The following is a 13,505-nucleotide window of genomic DNA, read 5'->3' on the forward strand; positions in this document are numbered from 1 at the left end:
TCCCTCTCGTGTACACACCGCACTGTATCCCCCTCGTGTACACACCGCTCCGTATCCCCCTCGTGCACACAACGCGCCGTATCCCCCTCGTGTACACACCGCGCCGTATCCCCCTCGTGTACACACCGCGCCGTATCCCCCTCGTGTACACACCACACCGTATCCCCCTCGTGTACACACCGCCCCATATTCCCCTCGTGATGTCACCACCCTGTATCCCCCTCGTGTACACACTGCCCCATATCCCCCTCGTGTACACACTGCCCCATATCCCCTTCGTGTACACACCGCCCCATATCCCCCTCGTGATGTCACCACCCCGTATCCCACTCGTGTACACACCACGCTGTATCCCCCTCGTGTACACACCGCTCCGTATCGCCCTCGTGTACACAACGCGCCGTATCCCCCTCGTGTACACACCACGCCGTATCCCCATCGTGTACACACCGCGCCGTATCCCCCTCGTGATGTCACCACCCCGTATCCCCCTCGTGTACACACTACCCCGTATCCCCCTCGTGTACACACTACCCCGTATCCCCCTCGTGTACACACCGCGCTGTATCCCCCTCGTGTACACACCGCTCCGTATCCCCCTCGTGCACACAATGCGCCGTATCCCCCTCGTGTACACACCGCGCCGTATCCCCCTCGTGTACACACCACGCCGTATCCCCATCGTGTACACACCGCGCCGTATCCCCCTCATGATGTCACCACCCCGTATCCCCCTCGTGATGTCACCACCCCGTATCCCCCTCGTGTACACACTACCCCGTATCCCCATCGTGTACACACTACCCCGTATCCCCCTCGTGTACACACCGCCCAGTATCGCCCTCGTGTACACACCGCCCCGTATCCCCCTCGTGTACACACCGCCCCGTATCCCCCTCGTGTACACACCGCCCCGTATCCCCCTCGTGTACACACCGCCCCGTATCCCCCCTCATGTACACACTGCCCCGTATCCCCCCTCGTGTACACACCGGCCCTTATCCCCCCTCGTGTACACACCGGCCCATATCCCCCTCGTGTACACACCGCCCTGTATCCCCCTCGTGTACACACCGCCCCGTATCCCCCTCGTGTACACACCGTGCCGTATCGCCCTCGTGTACACACCGCACCGTATCCCCCTCGTGTACACACCACGCCGTATCCCCCTCGTGATGTCACCACCCCGTATCCCCCTCGTGTACACACCGCGCCGTATCCCCCTCGTGTACACACCGCTCCGTATCCCCCTCGTGTACACACCGCCCCGTATCCCTCCTCGTTTACACACCGGCCCATATCCCCCTCGTGTACACACCGCCCTGTATCCCCGCTTCATGATGTCACCGCCCCGTATCCCCCTCGTGTACACACCGCCCCGTATCCCCTCCCTCATGTACACACTGGCCCCTCGTGTACACACCACCCCGTATCCCCCTCGTGTACACACCACGCTGTATCCCCCTCGTGTACACACCGCCCCGTATCCCCCTCGTGTACACACCGCGCCGTATCCCCCTCGTGTTCACACCGCACCGTATCCCCCTCGTGTACACACCGCCCTGTATCCCCCTCGTGTACACACTGCCCTGTATCCCCCTCGTGTACACACCGCCCTGTATCTCCCTTGTGTACACACCGCCCTGTATCCCCATCCTGTACACACCGCCCTGTATCCTCCTCGTGTACACACCGCCCTGTATCCCCCTCGTGTACACACCGTCCTGTATCCCCCTCATGTACACACCGCCTTGTATCCCCCTCGTGTTCACACCGCGCCGTATCCCCCTCGTGTACACACTGCCCTGTATCCCCCTCGTGTACACACTGCCCTGTATCCCCCTCGTGTACACACCGCCCTGTATCTCCCTTGTGTACACACCGCCCTGTATCCCCATCCTGTACACACCGCACCGTATCCCCCTCGTGTACACACCACTCCGTATCCCCCTCGTGTACACACCGCCCCATATTCCCCTCGTGATGTCACCACCCTGTATCCCCCTCGTGTACACACTGCCCCATATCCCCCTCGTGTACACACTGCCCCATATCCCCTTCGTGTACACACCGCCCCATATCCCCCTCGTGATGTCACCACCCCGTATCCCCCTCGTGTACACACCGCCCCTTATCGCCCTCGTGATGTCACCACCCCGTATCCCCCTCGTGTACACACCGCTCCGTATCCCCCTCGTGTACACAACGCGCCGTATCCCCCTCGTGTACACACCGTGCCGTATCCCCCTCGTGTACACACTGCTCCGTATCCCCCTCGTGATGTCACTACCCCGTATCCCCCTCGTGTACACAGCGCCCCTTTTCCCCCTCGTGATGTCACCACCCCGTATCCCCCTCGTGTACACACCGCGCTGTATCCCCCTCGTGTCCACACCGCGCCGTATCCCCCTCGTGTACACAACGCACCGTATCCCCCTCGTGTACACACCGCGCCGTATCCCCCTCGTGTACACACCGCGCCGTATCCCCTCGTGTACACACCGCACCGTATCCCCCTCGTGTACACACCGCTCCGTATCCCCCTCGTGTACACACCGCACCATATTCCCCTCGTGTACACACCACGCTGTATCCCCCTCGTGTACACACCACTCCGTATCGCCCTCGTGTACACAACACGCCGTATCCCCCTCGTGTACACACCACGCCGTATCCCCATCGTGTACACACCGCGCCGCATCCCCCTCGTGATGTCACCACCCCGTATCCCCCTCGTGTACACAGCGCCCCTTTTCCCCCTCGTGATGTCACCACCCCGTATCCCCCTCGTGTACACACCGCGCTGTATCCCCCTCGTGTACACACCGCTCCGTATCCCCCTCGTGTACACAACGCGCCGTATCCCCCTCGTGTACACACCGCGCCGTATCCCCCTCGTGTACATACCGCGCCGTATCCCCCTCGTGTACACACCGCACCGTATCCCCCTCGTGTACACACCGCTCCGTATCCCCCTCGTGTACACACCGCCCCATATTCCCCTCGTGTACACACCACGCTGTATCCCCCTCGTGTACACACCGCTCCGTATCGCCCTCGTGTACACAACGCGCCGTATCCCCCTCGTGTACACACCACGCCGTATCCCCATCGTGTACACACCGCGCCGTATCTCCCTCGTGATGTCACCACCCCGTATCCCCCTCGTGATGTCACCACCCCATATCCCCCTCGTGTACACACTACCCCGTATCCCCCTCGTGTACACACTACCCCGTATCCCCCTCGTGTACACACCACCCAGTATCGCCCTCGTGTACACACCGCCCCGTATCCCCCTCGTGTACACAACGCCCCATATCCCCCTCGTGTACACACCGCCCCGTATCCCCCTCGTGTACACACCGCCCCGTATCCCCCCTCGTGTACACACCACTCCGTATCCCCCCTCGTGTACACACCAGCCCTTATCCCCCCTCGTGTACACACCGGCCCATATCCCCCTCGTGTACACACCACCCTGTATCCCCCTCGTGTACACACCGCCCCGTATCCCCCTTGTGTAAACACCGTGCCGTATCGCCCTCGTGTACACACCGCGCCGTATCCCCCTCGTGTACACACCGCGCCGTATCCCCCTCGTGTACACACCGCTCCGTATCCCCCTCGTGTACACACCGCCCCGTATCCCTCCTCGTGTACACACCGGCCCATATCCCCCTCGTGTACACACCGCCCTGTATCCCCGCTTCATGATGTCACCGCCCCGTATCCCCCTCGTGTACACACCGCCCCGTATCCCCTCCCTCATGTACACACCGGCCCCTCGTGTACACACCACCCCGTATCCCCCTCGTGTACACACCGCGCCGTATACCCCTCGTGTACACACCGCCCCGTATCCCTCTCGTGTACACACCGCGCCGTATCCCCCTCGTGTACACACCGCGCCGTATCCCCCTCGTGTACACACTGCCCTGTATCCCCCTCGTGTACACACTGCCCTGTATCCCCCTTGTGTACACACCGCCCTGTATCCCCGTTGTGTACACACCGCCCTGTATCCCCCTCCTGTACACACCGCCCTGTATCCTCCTCGTGTACACACCGCCCTGTATCCCCCTCGTGTACACACCGTCCTGTATCCCCCTCATGTACACACCGCCCTGTATCCTCCTTGTGTACACACCGCCCTGTATCTCCCTCGTGTACACACCGCCCTGTATCCCCCTCGTGTACACACCGCCCTGTATCCTCCTTGTGTACACACCGCCCTGTATCTCCCTCGTGTACACACCGCCCTGTATCTCCCTCGTGTACACACCGCCCTGTATCTCCCTCGTGTACACACCGCCCTGTATCCCCCTCATGTACACACCGCCCTGTATCCCCCTCGTGTACACACCGCCCTGTATCTCCCTCGTGTACACACCGCCCTGTATCCCCCTCGTGTACACACCGCCCTGTATCCCCCTCATGTACACACCGCCACCATTAAGAGCAACTGGATCCAAGTAAAAAAAACAACAAAGAGCAGAATTTCGCTCACGAGGCGACTTCAACCACAGTTACGGTATAAACTATTGAGACGGGGTGCATGCGCCCCATTTCGGGAGGAGGGCAATTCCTACCCCGTTGACTCTGAACCCCGTTCTCACTGTTGGCTTCAGTTCCTGCCATGGTAAAATATTTCACAAATTGAGTGAAGAAATTAAGTTAACGTTCCGTCGTGTCCCTCGCATTTAAGATTATTCCCACTGGGAGCAATGGGTCTCGCTCTTACTCTCTGTCCTGCTCCATCATGTTGCCCCTTTACCCCCACCCTGCACCAACATGACCTTTACCCTCACCCTGCCCCAGTGACCTTTACCCCCACCCTGCCCCAGCATGACCTTTACCCTCACCCTGCCCCAGTGATCTTTACCCCCACCCTGCCCCAGCATGACCTTTACCCTCACCCTGCCCCAGTGATCTTTACCCTCACGCTGCACCAGCATGACTCTTAACCTCACCCTGCCCCAGTGACCTTTAGCCCCACCCTGCCCCAGCATAACCTTTACCCTTACTCTGCCCCAGTGACCTTTACCCTCACCCTGCCCCAGTGATCTTTACCCTCACGCTGCACCAGCATGACTCTTAACCTCACCCTGCCCCAGTGACCTTTACCCCTGCCCTGCCCGAGTGACCTTTACCTTCACCCTGCCCCAGTGACCTTTAGCCACACCCTGCTCCAGCGTGACCTTTACCGCCACCCTGCCCCAGCGCGACCTTTACCCCCGCCCTGCCCGAGTAACCTTTAGCCTCACCCTGCCCCAGTGACCTTCACCTCCGCCCTGCCTGAGGGACCTTTAGCCCCACCTGCCCCAGTGACCTTTACCCCTGCCCTGCCACAGTGAACTTTAACCCTTCACTGCCCCCATTGTGTACATACCAGATGCCGATGCAGATATACAGAATCTGAATTCACTGTCCTCGGACTGAATGGAACTGCGAGACTGAGGCCTGGAGCGAGATCGATCGCCCGATCGGCTCCTCCGAATAACAGACTAGAGGAGGGAGAGAGAGGATCGCAATCAGAAGATGGTCTCTGAGTGGCCACACCCAGGAGCAGCACACCAGCACCCAGGGGGCCTTCACTGACACTAACCCTGACCTGCCGCAAACACTGCACATTCTCAGGAATGGAACGGATTGGGAGAAATCGTTCAAATCGATGAGTTAGCGGCACAAACAGATACAAATGGCTCTGATCTGATCGCCATTACAGAGACGTGGTTGCAAGGTGACCAGGACTGGGAACTGAATATTCAGGGGTATTTGACAATTCGGGAGGACAGACAGAAAGGAAAAGGAGGTGGGGTAGCTCTATTGATAAATGATGGGATCAGTGCATTAGTGAGAAACGATATTGGCTCAGAGGATCAGGATGTTGAATCAGTTTGGGTGGAGATAAGGAATAATAAGGGGAAAAAGTCACTGGTGGGCGTAATCTATAGGCCCCCTAACAGTAGCAACATTGTTGGACGGAGCATAAATCAAGAAATAATGGAGGCTTGTAATAAAGGAACTGCAATAATCATGGGCAATTTTAACCTTCATATTAATTGGACAAAGCAAATTGGCCAAGGTAACCTTGAGGAAGAGTTCATAGAGTGTATCCGGGATAGTTTCCTTGAACAGTACATTGCGGAACCAACCAGGGAGCAGGCTATCTTAGATCTGGTACTGTGTAATGAAACAGGATTAATAAATGGTCTCGTAGTAAATGATCCTCTAGGAATGAGTGACCATAACATGGTTGAATTTTAACTTCAGTTGGAGGGTGAGAAAGTTGGTTCTCAAACCAGTGTCCTGATCTTAAATAAAGGAGACTACAAAGGTATGAAGGCAGAGTTGGCAAAAGTGGACTGGGAAAATAGATTAAAGTGTGGGACAGTTGATGAGCAGTGGCAGACATTTAAGGAGATATTTCATAACTCGCAGCAAAAATATATCCCAGTTATTGTGTTCCTAACACAGGGAGGTTAAAGTAACAGTGACCTCAGTCTTTATTAAGACACTCCAGAGTGAGGAACAGGCCTTAGGGGCTGGCTTATATACAGTGTTCCCAAGGGATGCTGGGATCCTTTGGGACTTCAGGAGATGAGCTCCCTGGTGGCGGAAAATGGGAGTGAATGCTTTACAGATACACAGCATTTAGGAAGGATAGACAGAAAGGAAAAGGAGGTGGGGTGGCGTTGCTGGTTAAAGAGGAAATTAATGCAATAGTAAGGAAGGACATTAGCCTGGATGATGTGGAATCGGTATGGGTGGAGCTACGGAATACCAAAGGGCAGAAAACGCTAGTGGGAGTTGTGTACAGACCACCAAACAGTAGTAGTGAGGTTGGGGACAACATCAAACAAGAAATTAGGGATGTGTGCAATAAAGGTACAGCAGTTATCATGGGCGACTTTAATCTACATTCTGATTGGGCTAACCAAACTGGTAGCAATACGGTGGAGGAGGATTTCCTGGAGTGTATTAGGGATGATTTTCTAGACCAATATGTGGAGGAACCAACTAGAGAGCTGGCCATCCTAGACTGGGTGATGTGTAATGAGAGAGGATTAATTAGCAATCTTGTTGTGCGAGGCCCCTTGGGGAAGAGTGACCATAATATGGTAGAATTCTTTATTAAGATGGAGAGTGACACAGTTAATTCAGAGACTAGGGTCCTGAACTTAAGGAAAGGTAACTTCGATGGTATGAAACGTGAATTGACTAGAATAGACTGGCAAATGATACTTAAAGGGTTGACGGTGGATAGGCAATGGCAAACATTTAACGATCACATGGATGAACTTCAGCAATTGTACATCCCTGTCTGGAGTAAAAATAAAACGGGGAAGGTGGCTCAACCGTGGCTAACAAGGGAAATTAAGGATAGTGTTAAATCCAAGGAAGAGGCATATAAATTGGCTAAAAAAAGCAACAAAACTGAGGACTAGGAGAAATTTAGAATTTAACAGAGGAAGACTAAAGGGTTTAATTAGTAGGGGGAAAATAGAGTACGAGAGGAAGCTTGCAGGGAACATAAAAACTGACTGCAAAAGCTTCTATAGATATGTGAAGAGAAAAAAATTAGTGAAGACAAATGTAGGTCCCTTGCAGTCAGACTCAACTGAATTTATAATGGGGAACAAAGAAATGGCAGAACAATTGAACAAATAGTTCGGTTCTGTCTTCATGAAGGAAGACACAAATAACCTTCCGAATGAACTAGGGAACAGACGGTCCAGTGAGAAGCAGGAACTGAAGGATATCCTTATTAGGTAGGAAATTGTGTTGGGGAAATTGATGGGATTGAAGGCCGATAAATCCCCAGGGCCTGATAGTCTGCATCTCAGAGTACTTAAGGAAGTGGTCCTAGAAATAGTGGATGCATTGGTGATCATTTTCCAACAGTCTATCGACTGTGGATCAGTTCCTATGGACTGGAGGGTAGCTAATGTAACACCACTTTTTAAAAAAGGAGGGAGAGAGAAAACAGGTAATTATAGACCGGTTAGTAGTGGGGAAAATGTTTGAATCAATTATTAAAGATGAAATAGCAGCTCATTTGGAAAGCAGTGACAGGATCGGTCCAAGTCAGTATGGAATTATGAAAGGGAAATCATGCTTGACGAATCATCTGGAATTTTTTGAGGATGTAACCAGTAGAGTGGACAAGGGAGAACCAGTGGATGTGGTGTATTTGGACTTTCAAAAGGCTTTGGCAAGGTCCCACACAAAAGATTGGTGTGCAAAACCAAAGCACTTGGTATTGGGGGTAATGTACTGACGTGGATAGAGAACTGGTTGGCAGACAGGAAGCAGAGAGTCAGGATACACGGGTCCTTTTCAGAATGGCAGGCAGTGACTAGTGGAGTGCCGCAGGGCTCAGTGCTGTGACCTCAGCTATTTACAATATACATTAACGATTTAGATGAAGGAATTGAGTGTAACATCTCCAAGTTTGCAGATGACACTAAGCTGGGTGGCGGTGTGAGCTGTGAGGAGGACGCTATGAGGCTGTAGGGTGACTTGGACAGGTTAGGTGAGTGGGCAAATGCATGGCAGATGCAGTATAATGTGGATAAATATGAGATTATCCATTTTGGGGGCAAAAACACAAAGGCAGAATATTATCTGGATGGTGGTAGATTAGGAAAAGGGGAGGTGCAACGAGACCTGGGTGTCATGGTACATCAGTCATTGAAGGTTGGCATGCAGGTACAGCAAGCGGTGAAGAAGGCAAATGGTATGTTGGCCTTCATAGCGAGAGGATTTGAGTATAGGAGCAGGGAGGTCTTACTGCAGTTGTACAGGGCCTTGGTGAGGCCACACCTGGAATATTGTGTTCAGTTTTGGTCTCCTAATCTGAGGAAGGACATTCTTGCTATTGAGGGAGTGCAGCGAAAGTTCACCAGACTGATTCCAGGGATGGCTGGACTGTCATATGAGGAGAGACTGGATCAACTGGGCCTTTATTCACTGGAGTTTAGAAGGATGAGAGGGGATCTCATAGAAACGTATAAAATTCGGACGGGACTGGACAGGTTAGATGCGGGAAGAATGTTCCCGATGTTGGGGAAGTCCAGAACCAGGGGACATAGTCTTAGGATAAGGGGTAGGCCATTTAGGACTGAGATGAGGAGAAACGTCTTCACTCAGAGAGTTGTTAACCTGTGGAATTCTCTGCCGCAGAGAGTTGTTGATGCCAGTTCATTGGGTATATTCAAGGGAGAGTTAGATATGGCCCTTACGGCTAAAGGGATCAAGGGGTATGGAGAGAAAGCAGGAAAGGGGTACTGAGGGAATGATCAGCCATGAACTTATTGACTGGTGGTGCAGGCTCGAAGGGCCAAATGGCCTACTCCTGCACCTATTTTCTATGTTCCTATGTTTCCACAACATAACTCCCCCCTCAAAGACAAGGTGAGGTGGTCGGGAGCCTTTCTTTCCCTGGTGGACCGCCTCGGTACAAATGTCTGTTCTGGTGTGTTGGCTGTGCCCTCGCTGGGCTGGCGTGTTGTTGGTCCTGCAGGGCTGCTGGGTGAGCCTGACCTTGCTGGACTGTTGGGCGTGATGGGTTCGATTTCCTGGTCCGGGGTGGTGTCGTTGATCCTTTGGGTGTGTGTTGTGGGCTCGAAAAAGGTGGTGTCTGCTGTGGGTTGTTCAGGGCAGTCTGTGAACCGCAGCCTCGTTTGGTCCAGGTGCTTTCTGCAAATTTGTCCATTGTCTAGTTTGACTACAAACACCCTGCTCCCTTCTTTAGCTATCACCGTGCCCGCGATCCACTTGGGACCATGTCCATAGTTTAGCACATACACAGGGTCATTCAGATCAATTTCCCGTGACACAGTGGCGCGACCATCGTTTACAATTTGTTGCTGCCGCCTGCTCTCTACCTGATCATGCAGGTTGGGGTGAACCAGTGAGAGTCTGGTTTTAAGTGTCCTTTTCATGAGTAGCTCAGCCGGGGGCATCCCTGTGAGTGAGTGGGGTCTCGTGCAGTAGCTGAGCAGTACTCGGGACAGGCGGGTTTGGAGTGAGCCTTCTGTGACTTGTTTAAGGCTCTGTTTGATTGTTTGTACTGCCCGCTCTGCCTGCCCATTGGAGGCTGGTTTAAACGGGGCCGAGGTGACATGTTTGATCCCATTGCGGGTCAGGAATTCTTTAAATTCGGCACTGGTGAAACATGGCCCGTTGTCACTGACCAGTATGTCAGGCAGGCCGTGGGTGGCAAACATGGCCCTCAGGCTTTCAATGGTGGCGGTGGTGGTGCTTCCCGACATTATTTCACATTCAATCCATTTTGAAAAAGCATCCACTACCACCAGGAACATTTTACCGAGAAACGGACCCACATAGTCGACATGGATCCTCGACCCTGGTCTGGAGGGCCAGGACCACAAACTTAGTGGTGCCTCTCTGGGCACGTTGCTCAACTGAGCACATACGCTGCATTGCCGTACACAGGACTCTAAGTCAGAGTCGATACCGGGCCACCACACGTGGGATCTGGCTATCGCTTTCATCATTACTATACCCGGGTGTGTGCTGTGGAGATCTGAGATGAACATCTCCCTGCCCTTTTTGGGTAGCACTACGCGGTTACCCCACAACAGGCAGTCTGCCTGAATGGACAGCTCGTCCTTTCGCCGCTGGAACGGCTTGATTAACTCTTGCATTTTAACGGGGATGCTGGCCCAGCTCCCATGCAGTACACAGTTTTTTACTAGGGACAGCAGAGGATCGTGGCTGGTCCAAGTCCTAATCTGGCGGGTCGTGACAGGTGATTTATCATTTTCAAACGCTTCCATGACCATCAACAAGTCTGCGGGCTGCGCCACCATCAACAAGTTTGCAGGCTGCGCCATTTCCACCCCCGTGGTGGGCAATGGTAGCCGACTGAGAGCATTCGCACAGGTCTCGGTGCCTGGCCTGTGGTGGATGGTATAGTTATACGCTGATAGCGTGAGTGTCCACCTTTGTATGCGGGCTGAGGCATCAGTATTTATCCCCGTGTTTTCAGTGAACAGGGATATGAGGGGCTTGTGATCGGTTTCCAGATCAAATTTGAGGCCAAACAGGTACTGATGCATTTTCTTTACCCTGAACACACACGCGCTAATGCCTCTTTCTCAATCATGCTGTAGGCCCTCTCGGCCTTCGACAAGCTCCTGGAAGCATAGGCGACAGGCTGCAACTTCCCCGCAACGTTAGCTTGTTGTAATACACACCCGACTCTGTACGATGACGCATCACATGCTAGCACAAGTCTTTTACACGGGTTATACAATACAAGCAGCTTGTTGGAGCATAAAATGTTTCTGGCTTTCTCAAAAGCAATTACTTGTTTTTTTCCCCATACCCAGTTCTCACTTTACCCAATAACACATGCAGGGGCTCTAAGAGGGTGCTTAACCCCGGTAGGAAGTTACCAAAATAGTTGAGGAGTCTGAGGAATGACCGCAGCTCCGTGACATTCTGTGGCCTGGGGGCGTTCCTGATAGCCTCTGTCTTGGCGTCTGTGGGCCGAATGCCGTCTGCTGCGATCTTTCTCCCCAAAAACTCTACTTCTGTTGCCATGAAGACGCATTTCGACCTCTTCAGCCGCAGCCCTGCGCGATCCAGTCGCTGGAGGACCTCCTCCAGGTTTTGTAGGTGCCCGGCGGTGTCCCGACCCGTGACCAATATGTCGTCCTGAAAAACCACCGTGTGTGGTACCGACTTGAGTAGGCTCTCCATGTTTCTCTGGAAGATCGCTGCAGCCGACCGAATTCCAAACGGGCATCTGTTGTAGATGAACAGTCCCTTGTGCGTGTTGATGCAGGTAAGGCCCTTCGAAGACTCCTCCAGCTCCTGCATCATGTAGGCCGAAGTCAGGTTGAGCTTGGTGAATGTCTTGCCTCCTGCCAGCGTCGCAAATAGGTCGTCTGCCTTAGGTAGTGGGTATTGGTCCTGTAGCGAGAAACGATTAATAGTTACATTTATAATCGGCGCAAATCCTGACCGTGCCATCACTTTTGAGTACTGGAACAATCGGGCTGGCCCACTCGCTGAATTCCACTGGGGAGATGATGCCCTCGCGTTGCAGCCTGTCCAGCTCGATTTCCACTCTCTCCCTCATCATGTGAGGTACCGCTCACACCTTGTGGTGAATGGGTCATGTCTCTGGGACCAAGTGGATCCGCACCTTCGCCCCGGAAAAGTTTCCAATGCCTGGCTCAGAAAGGGAAGGAAATTTGTTAAGAACCTGGGTACATGAGACCTCATTGACATGTGATATCACTCGGATGTCATCCCAGTTCCAGCGGATTTTGCCCAGCCAGCTCCTTCCAAGCAGTGTGGGGCCATCGCCCGGGACAATCCAGAGTGGCAGTTCATGCACTGTGCCCTCGTAGGTGACCTTGACCATGGCGCTGCCCAGGACAGTGATAAGCTCTTTGGTGCACATTCTCAGTTTCATTTGGATGGGGCTCAGGGCTGGTCTGAGTGCCTTGTTGCACCACAGTCTCTCAAACATCTTTTTATTCATGATGGATTGGCTAGCGCCAGTGTCCAGTTCCATGGCTACAGGTAAGCCATTCAATTTTACGTTTAGCATTATAGGTGGACATTTCATCGAAAATGTGTGCACCCCATGTACTTCAGCATCTGCCTCCTCTCTCTGAGGCTCGAAATTGCTTTGATCCACCATGGACCGATCTTCCTCTGCCACGTGGTGGTTAGCAGGTTTTGCGGAGCTTGCAGCTCATCTGCAAGCTCGTTGGAGGTGCCCCAGTGTTCCACAGCTCTTGCAAACATACCCCTTGAAGCGGCATGAATAGGCTGAATGGAAACCTCTACAACGCCAACAAGGTGTGAATTGCCTTGCATTCATCCTTTGTTGGGGACTCTGAGTCATCTGGGTCACCTGAGGCCTGCTGGCAGTTGCAGACACGTGGGTTCTGCCCTGTACATTTCTGCTCGCAAACACAGTTCCAGTTAATTTATGAACATTGCTAGCACTTGCGTGTTGTGAGATTTGTTTGGTGTTATCACTGGTGGACATAAACGCCTGTGCTGTCGCAATGGCCTTACTGAGGGTCGGTGTCTCTAGTCAAAAGTTTTCGTAGGATGGTCTCGTGGCCAATGCCCAGTACAAAAAAGTCTCTGAGCATCTGCTCCAGGTAGCCATCAAACTCACATTGTCCTGCAAGTCACCTTAGCTCGGCGACGTAGCTCGCCACTTCCTGACCTTCAGATCGCTGGCGCGTGCAGAACCGATACCTCGCCATCAGCACGCTCTCCCTCGGGTTAAGATGCTCCCGAACCAGTGTACACAGCTCCTCATACGACTTATCTGTGGGTTTCACCGGAGCCAGAAGATTCTTCATGAGGCTGTAGGTCGGTGTCCCGCAGACCTTGAGGAGGACCGCTCTCCTTTTTGCAGCACTTCCTTCTCCGTCCAGCTCGTTGGCTACAAAGTATTGGTCTAGCCGTTCGACATAGTCTTCCCAGTCCTCACCCTCCGA

The 13,505-nt window shown here is 53.4% G+C and overlaps 1 protein-coding gene across 2 annotated transcripts in view; it reads right to left on the reverse strand.

The window, feature by feature from the left end:
• LOC139254497 (microtubule-actin cross-linking factor 1, isoforms 6/7-like) overlaps window positions 1-13,505 on the reverse strand; it is a 75,300-nt gene that overhangs the window by 8,982 nt on the left and 52,813 nt on the right. For both annotated transcript variants that reach the window (XM_070873712.1, XM_070873711.1), the window contains exon 9: window positions 5,393-5,507. In XM_070873712.1, coding sequence (XP_070729813.1) covers window positions 5,393-5,507 — 115 coding nt within the window. The remainder of the gene's footprint in view (window positions 1-5,392; window positions 5,508-13,505) is intronic.

This window comes from Pristiophorus japonicus, unplaced genomic scaffold (assembly GCF_044704955.1).
Source record: "Pristiophorus japonicus isolate sPriJap1 unplaced genomic scaffold, sPriJap1.hap1 HAP1_SCAFFOLD_554, whole genome shotgun sequence".
Taxonomy (NCBI): Eukaryota; Metazoa; Chordata; class Chondrichthyes; family Pristiophoridae; genus Pristiophorus; species Pristiophorus japonicus.